Genomic DNA, 15,559 nt, shown 5'->3' on the forward strand with positions numbered 1-15,559 from the left:
ACTCAAACTGCCAGGGTCCTGATCACCTCTCAACTTCCCTTTGAAATAGATAGCACACTTTCCAATCTCCCTTTTACATGGAGTAGCTGAGACTTCTCCATGAAATGACTTTTCATAAGGTTACACAATGCGTCAGGGTTAGAATCAGAACTTCTTGCCTCCCAGTTCTGTGCTCGTTCCTCCAGACTAGTAACAATATTTTAAAGCATGATACTAGCCTTAATAATGGAGCTTTATAATAGCAATTGTGGTGTTCTCTTGGTAAGGATCCCTGTGATTTATGACCTACCATCCCTAGGATTTTCCCATGGGCTGTACTACTGTTGCAGTTCCATGTTGTTTATAACCTGTTCTGTAGCTTATGCAGCATACTGTGAGGCTTCAACTTAGAATATTGCTACTTTATCAATTTACAAAACTAGCTTTATCTATTCCTGTGACTTTTTTAAAATATGTGAATGGTTGTTCAGGGAATACAACACCAACTTTGATGTGGAAAACGGATATAAAAATTCCACAAGTGACCAGTCCACTAAGTATGATTGAGTCACTCCAGACACTCCGAAGAGGGGGAAAAGGTTATAAATCTGTTACACAAGAGGCAACACTTTTTTTTCCTGTGCAACTCCTAAGAACTTTTCCCTTTGTGCCTAAACATCTGTTCACACAAAATCCATTCTGATCTAGTAATTCTCGTACCTGCAGAACGATGCTTAGCATGTAAATAGTGCTTTAATTATCCAAAGTTCTGTGCAAACATTAATGTAATTGTGTTTTTAATAACTTAAACCCATTCCAAACTTTTATTCAGCCACAAACTGATTTTAAAAAAAGTGCGAGACTTACTCACAAAAGCAAAAAAGAATCTGGAATCCTGGCCTCTATTGTTAATCTTCTCTCGTCTCCTCCTCCCTCTTCCCTTCCCCCCCCCCCCCCGCCCCCGGTTTGGCTCTCCTTCATCCACTCTTCTTCTCTGGAATAGTTGTGTTTTTGAGATATAGCTGAAGTATCGGCATGGAGTTTCAGCCCTGAATTTCCATGTCTGTATGAATCAAGGGCTCAAATGTAATGTTACTTCTATGTAGCTCTTAGAGCTGTGAAGACATTTGTCTAAAAAGAGCAAGTTTGTGATGTGAATATCATGCTAAAGGTCTAGAAATTGCTGTGAAGTGACTCAAGAAGCTGTCAAAATAAAATTACACAAACAGTAGCAGCACTATTTTAGGTGTTTTTTTTTTTTCTTCAGTTTAATGTACCTATTATCTTTTTTGTGGTGGTGTTTAGGGCAATTCCTTCTCTCGCTAAAGAGACCACTATTAGAGAATGTGTTGATCAAACACTGACATTTTTGTTAATGTGCTCATGGGTTTATGTAACTTGAGTTATTTTCCTCCCCTTTTTCCCAGGAATGGATAGTGCACAGATAGTAATTGATAACCATTCTTCCTGCTAGAGCCCTGAGCATTCACTGATCTTGCTCTTTTTTCCTTCAGCCCCTCCTCATTCACTTTTTCTTTCCTTTCCTCATGGTCTACTAGGATTCACATTGCAGCCACCATTCTTACAGTTGAGGACTGGCCGGGACACCCTTTCCAGAGCATGTAAACGCTACTCATTCTGCTGGAAAGGTTGCTGTTGAGCAATATGAGGAGCTCTCTCCTCCCCTCTTTTCCCCCAAGTTGAGTCCATTCCTTTATTCTCTAATTCTGCATTAATATTGATGGTAGGAAGCCTGTGAGTTAGCTACTCTGCATAGCGTTTTAGGAGTTCCAGTTCATTTAGCACATAGACACCTAAAAGGCAGTTACTTAGTACAAATCTGGTATTCTATGTAGCTGCACTTTCTTTTCATCAATCCAACATTAAGGTCAGTTAAAATTTACCAGCACCCATGTTCATGGGTTTATTTGCTAGGGGTAATTTTACCTGCTGTACACCAGCAAGTACATTTCAGTTAAGTTGTCTTTTCTCTATATTACATGTTCTTCTTTGTAGCAATTGGTGTAGGTTCACAAGCATAGAGGGTGGGCATAGATACATTGGGACAGAATTAAGGTGATGCTTGGAGCCTTAAATGCAGGCATCTTTAGCTTAAAACACTTAAAGCTTAAAAGTAATGGTCACTTTCTAGAATGATTTTATACAAAAACACACTGAATTTTCATTCATCATTCTCCAGTACCATGGCGGGGGGAGGAGGAAGTTTGGTCTGCGAATATTTTACAGCTGTTTGTTTTACATTATGAAGTACAAGGGGAAATAATCAGGTTGTTTGTATTATTGTACTGGGCATGGCATCTTCCTCACTTCTGAGAAATAATAATCTCTTAAACTTGAATTTCATATCAAGTATGTGATAGCCTGGAAGAATGTGACAGTCTAACACAGCCAGATATTAAAGGGGCAACTACCCAGTGACCTTTCTAAAACTACATAAAGCTTTGTTGACAGTTTCCTGATGTTCATTGGCATTAAGCCAGTTATGTTCTTTACTATTTACTTTCTGAGGTTTTGTCTTCTACTGCTTAAAAAAAGTGTTACTGCTGGATAACTAATGCACGTTGGCTATCCTGCTGTAAAACCCAAGTGGAGATGAGTCATTGTAATATTATTGCAAGGTAGACTAGGTGAGGCTAACCACTGGTGGGGGTACAGTGTTGATCTCGCCTAGTCATCTTGTGATAATATGACACTGCCTTGTCTCCACTGGGATTTTACAATAAGATGGCTATGCACTGTTATCCTGCTGTAAAACAAAATGAGCCTGACTTTTCTTGCAGTGAAGACATTGCTTGTGATTAAGCAACAAGCTACCACTATATCATTGGTATACTTTCAACTTATGTGCCTAACTGTATTGGTTACAGTACAGATCTAATTCTCTGTTGCTTTACACTAACAGTAGTGATGTCCGATTTCACAAACCACTGGTCTGCATTTCGCAGTAAGGTGAGTTGGCTTCTTCATATTTATTATATACCACATCACTTTACTGTTTGTAGGATTTTCCCAACAATGCTAACACACAGGTGAGCCAGACTCCTTTCTAATTATGCATTTGTCAGGGTTCAGTGAGGCCTAGGGGCCTTGGCATGAGCTGGCAACTGGTCCGCCAGCATCACAGACCTAGACATTGCCTCTCCAGAAGGTGGATTAACTACAGCAGCAGGAGCACCCCTCCCATTGTGGTAGTGAGTGTCTACGGTGCACAGCTGTAACATTTATTGAGAAGACCTAGCCTTAGTGAGCTGCTGCTCTTCACCTTTCATCTTGTAAAATTGGCTGCTAGAGCATGTGTGTGGGTACTGTAGCTGATTTTAATAGCTAAGGCCTGCATATGTCTAGAAGTGCCTAGGTCAGAATGTTGCCTTAACTTAGACTTGGTGACTATTGAGGATTTATGTCAGAGCATAAACATCTCACTCAATGTTTTACATGTTCCAAAGCCGTGCAGGGGATGTAGCCACATCTTCTATTTGAGTTTATTGGAAGTTATGTGGCTAATTTTTCTGCATTGCTTTGCTAATCTCAACCAATGTCTTCAAATTCAGTTTTCCTTGTTTTCTAAAGTAAAGGAATGTCACAGAATGTTCTTCTTAGAGTGATTCCTCATGTCTATTCCACAATAGGTGTGCATGCTCGCCATGTGCACCAGTGCCAGAAGTTTTTCCCTTAGCAGAACCTGTAGGGGAGCACCCCTAGTGACCCTTGGAGTGGCACTGCTATGGTGCAGTATAAGGGGTGCTGTGTGCTCCCCCCACCCTCAGTTCCTTCTTGCCGCCAGTGAAGGTGCTTCGGAACTGCTATGCTCCAGCTCTGCTGTAGCTTTCCCTCTTTGGACTTCGTTTAGTTCGTAGTTAGTACCTGTAGTTATCAAAAAAAAAAAAAAAAAAAAAGAATAGATAAGTGTGCCTGGTTCGGGACATGCCCCACACCTGGGCTTTAAGTCGTGGAACACTTGTAAAAGGCCTATCATAGAATATCAGGATTGGAAGGGACCTCAGGAAGTCATCTAGTCCAGCCCCCTACTCAAAGCAGGACCAATTCCCAACTAAATCATCCCAGACAGGGCTTTGTCAAGCCTGACCTTAAACGCCTAAGGAAGGAGATTCCACCACCTCCCTAGGTAACCTATTCCAGTGCTTCACCACCCTCCTAATGAAAAAGGTTTTCCTAATATTCAACCTAAACCTCCCCAACTGCAACTTGAGACCATTACTCCTTGTTCTGTCATCTGCTACCACTGAACAGTCTAGATCCATCCTCTTTGGAACCCCCTTTCAGGTAGTTGAAAGCAGCTACAATTCCCCCCTCATTCTTCTCTTCTGAAGACTAAACAATCCCGGTTCCCCTCAGCCTCTCCTCATAAGTCATGTGCTCCAGCCCCCTAATCATTTTTCTTGCTCTCTGCTGGACTCTTTCCAATATTTCCACATCCTTCTTGTAGTGTGGGGCCCAAAACTGGACATAGTACTCCAGATGAGGCCTCACTAATGTCAAATAGAGGGGAATGGTCACGCCCCTCTATCTGCTGGCAATGCCCCTACTTATACAGCCCAAAATGCCGTTAGCCTTCTTGGCAACAAGAGCACACTGTCGACTCATCTTCAGCTTCTCGTCCACTGTAACCCCTAGGTCCTTTTCTGCAGAATTGCTGCCTAGCCATTCGGTCCCTAGTCTGTAGCCGTGCATGGGATTTTTCTGTCCTAAGTGCAGGACTCTGCACTTGTCCTTTTTGAATCTTATCAGATTTCTTTTGGCCCAATCCCCTAATTTGCCTAGGTCCCTCTGCATCCTATCCCTACCCTCCATCTTATCTACTGCTCCTCCCAGGTTAGTGTCATCTGAAAACTTGCTGAAGGTGCAGTCCATGCCATCCTCCAGATCATTAATGAAGATACTGAACAAAACCAGCCCCAGGACCGACCCTTGGGGCACTCCGCTTGATACCAGCTGCCAACTAGACATGGAGCCATTGATCACTACCCATTGAGCCGAGGATCTAGCCAGCTTTCTATCCACCTTATACGCCATTCGTCCAGCCCATACTTCTTTAACTTGCTGGCAAGACTACTGTGGGAGACTGTATCAAAAGCTTTGTTAAAGTCAAGGAATAATACATCCTCTGCTTTCCCCTCATCCACAGAGCCAGTTATCTCCTCATAGAAGGCAATTAGGTTAGTCAGGCATGACTTGCGCCTGGTGAATCCATGCTGACTGTTCCTGATCACTTTCCTCTCCTCTAAGTGCTTCAGAACTGATTCCTTGAGGACCTCCTTCATGATTTTTTCCAGGGACTGAGGTGAGGCTGACATGTAGTTCTCTGGATCCTCCTCCTTCCCTTTTTTAAAGATGGGCACTACATTAGCCTTTTTCCATTCATCCGTGACCTCTCCGGATCGCCATGAGTTTTCAAATATAATGGCCAGTGACTCTGCAATTACATCCGCCAACTCCTTTAGCACCCTCGGATGCAGCGCATCTGGCCCCATGGACTTGTGCTCATCCAGTTTTTCTAAATAGTCCCGAACCACTTCTTTCTCCACAGAGAGCCGGTCACCTCCTCCCCATGCTGTGCTGCCCAGTGCAGTAGGCTGGGAGCTGACCTTGTTCGTGAAGACAGGCAAAAAAAGCATTGAGGACATTAGCTTTTTTCCCCATCCTCTATCACTAGATTGGGCTCCTTACTGAATGAGGGAGGCACACTTTCCTTGACTTTTTTTGTTGCTAACATACCTGAAGAAACCCTTCTTGTTACTCTTAACATCTCTTGAAAGCTGCAACTCCAAGTGTGATTTGGCCTTCCTGATTTCACTCCTGCATGCCTGAGCAGTATTTTTATACTCCTCCCTGGTCATTTGTCCAATTTTCTACTTCTTGTAAGCTTCTTTTTTGTGTTTAAGATCAGCAAGGATTTCACTGTTAAGCCAAGCTGGTCGCCTGCCATATTTACTATTCTTTCTACACATCGGGATGGTTTGTTCCTGCAACCTCAATAAGGATTCTTTAAAATAAAGCCAGCTCTCCTGGACTCCTTTCCCCCTCATGTTATTCTCCCAGGGGATCCTGCCCATCAGTTCCCTGAGGGAGTCAGTCTGCTTTTCTGAAGTCCCGGGTCCGTATTCTGCTGCTCTCCTTTCTTCCTTGTGTCAGGATCCTGAACCATCTCATGGTCACTGCCTTCCAGGTTCCCATCCACTTTTGCTTCCCCACTAATTCTTCTTGGTTTGTAAGCAGGAGGTCAAGAAGAGCTCTGCCCCTAGTTGGTTCCTCCAGCACTTGCACTAGGAAATTGTCCCCTACACTTCCAAAAACTTCCTGGATTGTCTGTGCACCGCTGTATTGCTCTCCCAGCAGATATCAGGGTGATTGAAGTCTCCCATGAGAACCAGGGCTTGCGATCTAGTAACTTCTGTTAGTTGCCGGAAGAAAGCCCTCGTCCACCTCATCCCCCTGGTTTGGTGGTCTATAGCAGACTTCCACCATGACATCACCCTGTTGCTCACACTTCTAAACTTAATCCAGAGACTCTCAGGTTTTTCTGCAGTTTCATACCAGAGCTCTGAGCAGTCATACTGCTCTCTTACATACAATGCAACCCTTCCCCCAACCTTTTCTGCCCTGTCTGTCCTTCCTGAACAGTTTACATCCATCCATGACAGTACTCCAGTCATGTGAGTTATCCCACCAAGTTATTCTGTTTCAATTGCATCATAGTTCCTTGACTGTGCCTGGACTTCCTGTTCTCCCTGCTTGTTTCCTAGGCTTCTTATATTTGTGTATAGGCACTTAAGATAACTTGCTGATCGTCCCCCCTTTCTCAGTATGAGACAGGAGTCCTCCCCTCTTGTGCTCTCCTGCTCGCGCTTCCTCCCGGTATCCCATTTCCCCACTTACCTCAGGGCTTTGGTCTCCTTCCCCCCGGTGAACTATGCCCATGAGTGATCCGCACGCTGCCTGTTTACGCTGTCTGGGGGAATCCACCTCAGCGACTGCTACAAAATTTGCGGATCTTTTAAGTCTCATACTTCCACATTCACATATTCGAGGGCCACAGGCGTTTCCTCCGCTTCACGGTAGGACAGGAACACTACCAGTTCACTGTCCTCTCGTTTGGCCTCTTGATGGCACCCAGAGTCTTCACAAAGTGTATGTCTGTGGTTGCGGCCTACCTCTGGCATCCAGGGGTCCAGATTTTTCCCTCCCTCGATGAGTGGCTGGTCAAAGGCAGCTCCAGATCACAGGTACAGAACCATGTAACACTTCTCCTGTCCACATGCACCACACTGGGGCTGCTAGTTAACAGCACCAATCCACAAAGCCCACCACTTACTGGGCGTCTGAAACTCTTGGGCAGATCTTCTGAGCCAGGACTTCTCCTCTCAGCACGAATGGTCGCTGCACCCGGAGGTGGTGCACAGGATTTTCCAAATGTGGGGCACCCCCCAAGTGGACCCCTTTGCCACAAGCCAAACTGCAGGTGTCCTCGTTTCTGCTCCAGAGGAGGGCTGGGTGTGATCTCAGATGCCTGCCTTCTGTTCTGGTTGGATGAGCTTTTGTATGCCTTTCCCCCTATTCCACTGATTGGCAAGGTCTTTGAAAAGATCAAGATGGACAGAACTGGTGTCCTTGCGATCGCCCTGGCGTGGCCCAGACTGCACTGAGACTCTCATGAGCTTGGCAGTCACCCATGCCCCCCCCCACCATGGCCATTGTCAACCCGCCGGACCTTTTCTCTCAAGACCAAGGTCACCTCCTCCACCCCCAACTAGCAGCCCTCCACCTCACGGCGTGGTTGCTCAATGGTTAGGCTAAAAGGAGAGGACTTGCTGGGAGGGAGTCCAGTGCATCCTCTTGGAGAGCCAGAGGCCCTACACGTGTCAAGCCTACCTGGCAAAATGGTCTCGGTTTTCCCGGTGGGCTGCTGATCGGGGCGTCTTGCTAGTGGCTGCTCCGATCCAGTTTATACTGGATTACCTCCTTCGTTTTAGAGCCCGGGGCCTAGCGCCCTCGTCTGTCAAGGTGCATCTGGCAGCCATGTCGGCCTTCCACCTGCCAGTACAGGGCCACACTATATTCTCTCATGCCATGACCGGTCGATTCCTTAAGGGCTTGGATCACCTCTTTCCTTATGTTAGACCCCCGGTCCCTCAGTGGGACCTCAACGTCATGCTGGCCAGGCTAACAGGGCCTCCATTTGAGCCACTTGCTACATGCTCCTGGTCCCACCTCTCATGGAAAGTAGCCTTGTGGTGATCACGTCTGCTAGAAGGGTCTCGGAGCTCCGGACCCTGACCTCTGAACACTGTATTCCATAAGGATAAGGCCCAGCTCTGTCCACACCCTTCTTTCCTCCCTAAGGTGGTCTCCGCCTATCATATGGGCCAGGACATTTTCCTGCTGGTGCTCTGTCCAAGCCCCATGCGTCCAGTGAGGAGCACCGCCTTCACATGCTAGATGTGAGACAGGCTCTGGCCTTTTACCTGGAACATACAAAACTGTTCAATAAGTCTTCGCAACTGTTCATCGCTACTGCCATGCGCATGAAAGGTCGGCCATTTCCACTCAGCGGCTCTCCAACTGGATCACTTCATGTATCTGTACTTGTTATGACCTGACGGGGGTTCCCCCGCCGCCGATTGTGAGGGTGCACTCGACCAGGGCGCAAGCCTTTCAGGCTCATGTCCCTATTCAGGACATTTGTAGGGCTGCCACGTGGTCATTGGTCCACATGTTCACCTCATATTATGCGATCGTCTCCCAAACTAGGGAGGACGCTGGGTTTGGCAAGGCAGTGCTCCGTCGTGAGTGTCTGAACTCCTACCCACCTCCAGCAGATATAGTTTGGAATCACCTATTGTGGAATGCACATGAGCAATCACTCAGTTACCTTTTCCATAACTGGTGTTCTTCGAGATGTGTTGCTCATGTCCATTCCACATCCTGCCCTCCTTCCCCTCTGTCAGAGTTGTCTGGCAAGAAGGAACTGAGGGTGGGGGGAGCGCGCAGCGCCCTTTATAACATGCCATAGCAGCGCCGCTCCAGTGGTCGCTGGGGGTGCTTCCCTATGGGTATTGCTAAGGGAAAAACTTCCGGCACCGGTGCCTGTGGCGAGCGCACACACCTATTGTGGAATGGAAATGAGCAACACATCTTGAAGAATGCCAGTTATGGAAAAGGTAACTGTCTTTTGCAAAAGACAATCTATTATTCAGTCTGAGGCTGTGAAAACAAGCCCACTAGACTTTGCTTCTTTTAAGTTCCTCCTCCACTAGTTTGTGATTTTTAATAGGGTATAGAAACTGCTGTGAAAGGTTTTTATTCCTTCTACTATAACTCCAAAGAGCTCAAGATGATTTAAGCACATACTAGAATTCAATTGACTAAATCCATTCTTCTGTTGCAAGCATTTGAAAATCACCTCTGTATGCTTAGTCAGCAAAGAGTTAAGGTAAGTCTGCAATATTAAAAACAAAACAAAACAAAAAAAACAACCTTGGTGTGTGCTCTGAAACTTGGCAATGGTGGGAGGGTTTCAGTGCTCAAGCTTCAGCCCAAGCAGGAATGTCTACACTGCGATCTTTAGCCCTTTAGCACAATCCTGAGTGAACTGACCCGGGCTCTGACATCCACTTCTGTGGGGGAAGTGTTGTTTTTTGTTTTACAGTGTAAATGTACCCGTGTTTTCTTTAAGATCTGTTGACCTCCTGGGTGCTTAGGTGTTGGGCATGATTAGATGGTGAAAAATTGCTTTTGAATACAAACTAATTTTATGATTCATCTGGGTGCTTGTGTCCACTTTGTTTAGTAAAGTCTATGCAGCACAATATTGGTTTTGATTGGGGCAGATGGCTGTTTCCAGAGACTGATCCAAACAAGTACTTACAGACAAGGATCTTCTTGCTCTTTTTCACTCTCCCTCTCCTGGGTTCTGATTGTTGGTCTATATCCTTGGCCTTTTAATTTGGTTCCCTCAGCTAGGAGTTAAATAAACAATGCCCAACTTATGTGCAGAGAGGCTTGTTTTTATGCCATCAAAATTAGTTTGCTCCTTCAAATTGCAGAGTCAGGGTCCCCTAGTCTGTACTGCCTCTACTTATTTGGTCCTTGCCCTCTAAATTGGCAGAGCACAGTACAGGTGTAACCCTTTCTCCCCCCCCCCCCCCCGGAAGTTAATTCCAGGGGTTGGATCCACCAAACTAAATCTCCATTCTGAGTAGAGATGGATGCCCTATTTAAGGCATACAATAGACAGTGTTAAGCTTTGGATCCATTTTCTTTGGTAAAGACAAAATTTGGAGCAGGCACATAAGGTAGCTAAAACATTAGTGGCAAGGAAACTTTCTTTCTGGTGTAGTAAGTGGGTGGCTTGAGAGCGTGTTGGTGGCTTGGGGCAAGTCACTTAATCTTTGTCTTCGTTTCTCGTCTGTAAAAATGGAATAACTGATCACTAATGTCAATTATAAGGGTGTTGGTGGTTAATCCAGTAATATCTATAAGGTGTGTTTGAAAAATCAAATATTTTATAATAGATCACTTTACTACTATTCTTACTTGGAACTGCATTGTTATTCCGCAGAGTGTAATTATTTTATTTTTAGAACAAGGATCTTGTTTATTACTCTAAATTTTTTTGCAAACTTTTCCTTATTTTAGTGAGGTTAATAAAGTAGGTCGTTTCGAGTGCTATTAATTTAATAATTCAGATTAATTGATTTTGACTTGAATGTTTAGGCATGTCTTTAAATAAAACATCCTTTTCTGTTTTAAATTTAGACTGTGGACATCCATAAAGAGAAAGTGGCTCGCAGAGAGATAGGTATTTTGACAACCAATAAGAACACATCAAGAACTCATAAAATTATAGCGCCGGCGAACATGGAACGTCCTGTAAGGTACATTCGAAAACCTATCGACTATACCGTGCTGGATGATGTCGGCCATGGTGTAAAGGTGAGAATCCATGTAAATTTTGAAGACCTATTCGAACTGAATGCAGTGGGAATTTTAGTTGAGATTAAAATACTTAGTGGTTGGTGCTGCTGTGAGGAGTGAGGGGTTGATACAAACGTACCCAGGAGCAGCACAGGCACAAAGTGAGATTTTTTTTATGTTGAGGTCTTGAGCAATTTCTGCTTATAAACTTGTGACTGCCTGAAGTAACCACAAACCAGGAAACAATGGCTCACGATTCTGATGATAATTATTTCATAACAATGCAATTGCACTAATGACTCGTTAGAAAAAGGGACTTGACTGACTTGTTATGAAAAACATTACTCAGTTTAAAAAAAGTGCTGCAAAAGCCCCTTTTATCCCTTTCTTCTCCTACACTCCCACTTTTTAAATTTAAAGTAAAGTTTAGGTCACGCGCAAACTTGATGGCTGGAGACTTCATTAGGGAGAGGTTTTTTTTAAAGGCACGAAGGGCAGCCCCCACTGAAAAATCAGTGGGAGTTGACACTTCGCTTTCCATTTTTCATTTGGAAATCTTCCTCCATGTATACCAAGTGCCTTGACCAAACTCAACTTTTTTGGGTACAACAGATGGCTGCAGGAGAGTTAGGTAAGACTAATCAACATGGTATCTTTTGCCATCTGGGAATCTTTCCTTGTCTGGTAATAGCAGGTTTTATTTTTCCTTAGCTGACATGATAGTACATTCAGTTAATTGCAGTCTTCCCCCGACTTAACTTAAAAAGCTTTTATTCAGGACCTTGTATCCAAATAAGGATTTGTGTGCGCTAATCAGTCAGGAAAGCAGCTGCATCAATCTTGAAGTGCCTTTCTGTAGTGCTCAGCTCTAAGGACTAGATCCTTGTCTGTGGCAGAGAATCAGTCACCACAGATGGAGGGAAATGAAGAGGTGCCAAGGTGTCCTTGGCATTTCAGTGATCCTGGGGTTGCTTAGCAGCAGCTAAGCACAGTGAAGAAGGCTGTTTTAACCTGTGACAGCTGTCACCAGCCTCAAGGCATAGGAGCTGCTAGGGGGCCCTGTAGTGCCTGAGGATCTCACTACACAGCAGAGAACCTCTGAGGGGATGTCTACATTGCAAATAAAAACCTGCGAGCTGGCCCATGCCAGCTGACCCCGAGTCGCAGGGCTCGGGCTAAGGGACTGTTGAATTGCCGTGTAGATGTTCAGACATGGGCTGGAACCTGGGTTGTAGGACCCTGTGAGGTGGGAGGGTCCCAGAGCTTGGGCTGCAACCTGAGTCTGAACATCTACACCACAATTAAACAGTCCCTGAACCCGAGCCCTGAGAGTTGGCACGGGCCAACTGTGGGTGTTTAATTGCAGTGTAGACGTACCCTGTGAGCAAGATCCACTGGGCTTAGGGCTGCTCTATATTGGTACAGCGATGCAAAGCAGATGAAACGTACAGTGTTGGAACATAAGAGCAATGATGCAAAGGAATCCATTTGACCTCCATAGAAGTTAGTCACTTTTTTCATTTAGGGCCCCTTGCATATGAGAGAAGGTAGCTTGAGTCAGTAGAGAAGTGTCAGAATCCATGTTTCCGATGCCAGCTCTCAGTTCACCGTTTAGATACCAGAGTGATAGTCTATCTAGAAGACCATAAAATAGACTAATCAATTAGCCACTGCTGCATTATTGAGGGGTGCATGTCCTTGAGCCTCATAAACTAAATGTTTGGTTTAGACTCCAATGCTGTTACATCGTAATAGCAGCTTTCTTCAATTTGTACACTTTTTTTTATTTTGGCATGTCTATTTTAATAACATGTTCAACTTCAGTTAGGAAAAAAAAATAGCCTGCCCTTTGGAACTGATAATCTTCTGTTCGCTGGGCAAATGGCTTTTTTCTAAAAGGCTCTTTGCAATTTTATACAAGTTTCAATGGTAGCTTTTGCCATCTGCCAACTAATTAACCTCATTATAGAAAATTGACTTTACTAGAAACCATTCCAAAGAAGAAACCTGAAGTTTAGTGGCCTTGATTTGTAGTGTACTATGTTAACTATATCTTGCTTTTGTTTCTTCACTGTGTGATTGGCCTACTGCCATGCTATCAATTCTGCTATAGGCGATGGGACAATGGCTGTGTGAAAAGATGATGCCCTTGTCTCTACCACATGGATTCATTATGCAAATACCATAATTGCCAGGTAAACCATACACACCTGCTATTGGAAATGGCATCTATAGCCTTCCACTCTCTATAAACATAGACCTCAACCCAACCACTTCAGTAGCTGTATGTATGTCACCCAGAGAGACTATTAATCATAGACACCTAACTGGTATGTCACACTGTCTCTTAGGATGTGGTACTGATTGTAGCTGTAAAGGAGGTTGCTTGTCCTGCCTTCAGTCTTAGATATAAAGAGGATAGATGGCTCAGTGCAAAAAGCTTTCCACTTCTGGCTTCCAGTTCAGATTTCTACTTGAAATTGAATTGACAGTCTCAGATCACTTCCCAGTCAGCAGGAGTTCGCATAGTCAAATGGCCATTGATATTTGACATTGTTAATATTTATTTGTTGTTAATAAAAGGCTCTGTGTTGGGAGCTCAAGTTATGTCTCAAACCTAACCAGAGTGGTTCTGTCAAATTGGGGCTGACTTGGTTAGTGGCAGGAATGGAGAAAGCTGCATTGCAAATTCTTCAGCATACCTGTGACAGGGTGTGACTCACTGCTGCGGCGCTTCCTGCTGGCCTTTCAGGGAACTAGCTTTTCCAGCCTCCGGAGTGCCCTCTGCAGGCTGATGCCCCGCTTGCTGCTGTTCCCCATGTCCCTCCCAGACCCCGGTGCCCCTTTGCTTAGGAGTTCTGCCCCCTGGCAGTACCCCCACAACTTGGGTCTCCCCTCCTCGGGGAACCCCCAACTCTCTATCCCCCACCTCGCCTCAGTCTATGGCTGACGGTCACTATCTAGCCCCCGCTCACTGGGACTGACTGCAGCGTACAAGCCATTCATCATCGGCATGGAGAGTTTGGACCTGCTGCCTTTGCCTCCTGTGGGCTGCGCCTCTGCAACCCCAGTACCTTTCCGGCCTTTATCAAGGCCTGCAGCCTGGGGAGTTTCCAGGCTGGAGCTCCCCAGCTCCTCTCACCTTCCCCCAGCCCTGCTACACTCCAGGTACCTTGCTCAGCTCACAGCAGCCAGGCTCGTCTCCCTCAACAGCTAGAGACTCTTGAGCTCTGGCTAGCAGCCCTTTTATAGGGTCAGCTGTGGCCTGATTGGGGAAGCAGCCTTAGCTGGGGCCATGCCCCAATCATCCTTTCCCCAGCCACAGCCCTCTCCAGGGCTGTTTTTAACCCCTCCTGGCAGGAGCGGGGTGACTACCCTGCTACAATACCCAATATGTGGATAAAGAGGATATCGGACTTTACTGCTGCCAACCGTATACTCTTGACCACAAATTCATCCAGGTTAAAGCATTGATGGAAATTGTCTAGGCCTTGGAGGTAGCATGATTTCCTGACAAAACCAGAAATTGTAGTTCTAATCCCAGCTCCCCCATAGATTGACCAGCTGTAAATTTTCCCTGTTCATACATTGTCTTTTTCCTCAATAAAATGGGGCATAATATTTACAAACGAGGTAACTATTGAGTAAGTGTTAACTAATGTTCAAACAGTGCAACATCATCCTTTATAAGGGCTAAGTTATCACTGTTTGTGTGACTTCATTCTGTTTTGGTGGAGGTAAGAACAAAGTGGGGGAGATGGTAAGGAAAACATGAAAAGCCACCAGAATAAATGTGGAACAATAGTCTGTATTGTTATTTCTAATGTCTGTGAGAATATTTTTAAATATATTTAAATGCCTTAAAAATTATTTGCAGTGAGCAATACCAGAACTGTTTTGTTTGATAAACATAAATTCAAATTAACTCTCATTTATTCAATTAAAAAAAATGATAGAAACAAAGCTGGTACTGGAACTACTCAAATACTCCTCTCTCCCAAAGTATTTGTTCCTGAATTCCCTTCCCTAATGGGACAAAAGTTTCTCACACTTTATTTTGAATCTCACCCTGGGAATAGGGAGTGGATCATCATGCATAAGGAGAGAAGCAAAAGCAGGAACATGTATGGAGAGGCATGAGGAAGGGCTCTGCTCTGTGTATTTCTCCTGCCCTCTGAGCCCATGAGATCAGCAGCTGTTGTGTGGTTGATGCTCTGCTGATGGGGGAGGGAGAAGATAGGCAGCAGCTGTTCTCCATAGTATATTTCCCTCCTGCTGGGGAAATCGCTGTGGGAGTTGATGATGTTTCTAGTAGTATAAACTGCCCACCACAGTTTCTATGTACCAAAAGGCTACACTACCATTGTAGGGAGTTAATCAGCGGCAGCCCAGATCCTTAAGGAACCTGGGTGCTGTGTGGGATCCAGAGTCCACAGTTAGCACACAGGGACAGGCCACCCCTAAAATGGCCCAGGATCTACCTAATTATACTCTTATTGGCTTGTGGGTCTGAGAGTTTTTCAGGCTGTCCCCATATCTCTACTCCACAATGCTCAAACCTCTTTCTTTGGAGGGGGCAGTGCTTAGAATTCTGTTCCAGTTGTAGGATTTTTCCTGGGATGGG

General features: G+C 45.0%; 1 protein-coding gene across 9 annotated transcripts in view; it reads left to right on the forward strand.

Moving 5' to 3' along the window:
- Window positions 1–15,559, forward strand: part of ABI1 (abl interactor 1) — a 119,121-nt gene that overhangs the window by 74,446 nt on the left and 29,116 nt on the right. For all 9 annotated transcript variants that reach the window (XM_034760202.1, XM_034760198.1, XM_034760200.1 and 6 more), the window contains exon 3: window positions 10,777–10,953. In XM_034760202.1, coding sequence (XP_034616093.1) covers window positions 10,777–10,953 — 177 coding nt within the window. The remainder of the gene's footprint in view (window positions 1–10,776; window positions 10,954–15,559) is intronic.

This window comes from Trachemys scripta, chromosome 2 (assembly GCF_013100865.1).
Source record: "Trachemys scripta elegans isolate TJP31775 chromosome 2, CAS_Tse_1.0, whole genome shotgun sequence".
Taxonomy (NCBI): Eukaryota; Metazoa; Chordata; order Testudines; family Emydidae; genus Trachemys; species Trachemys scripta.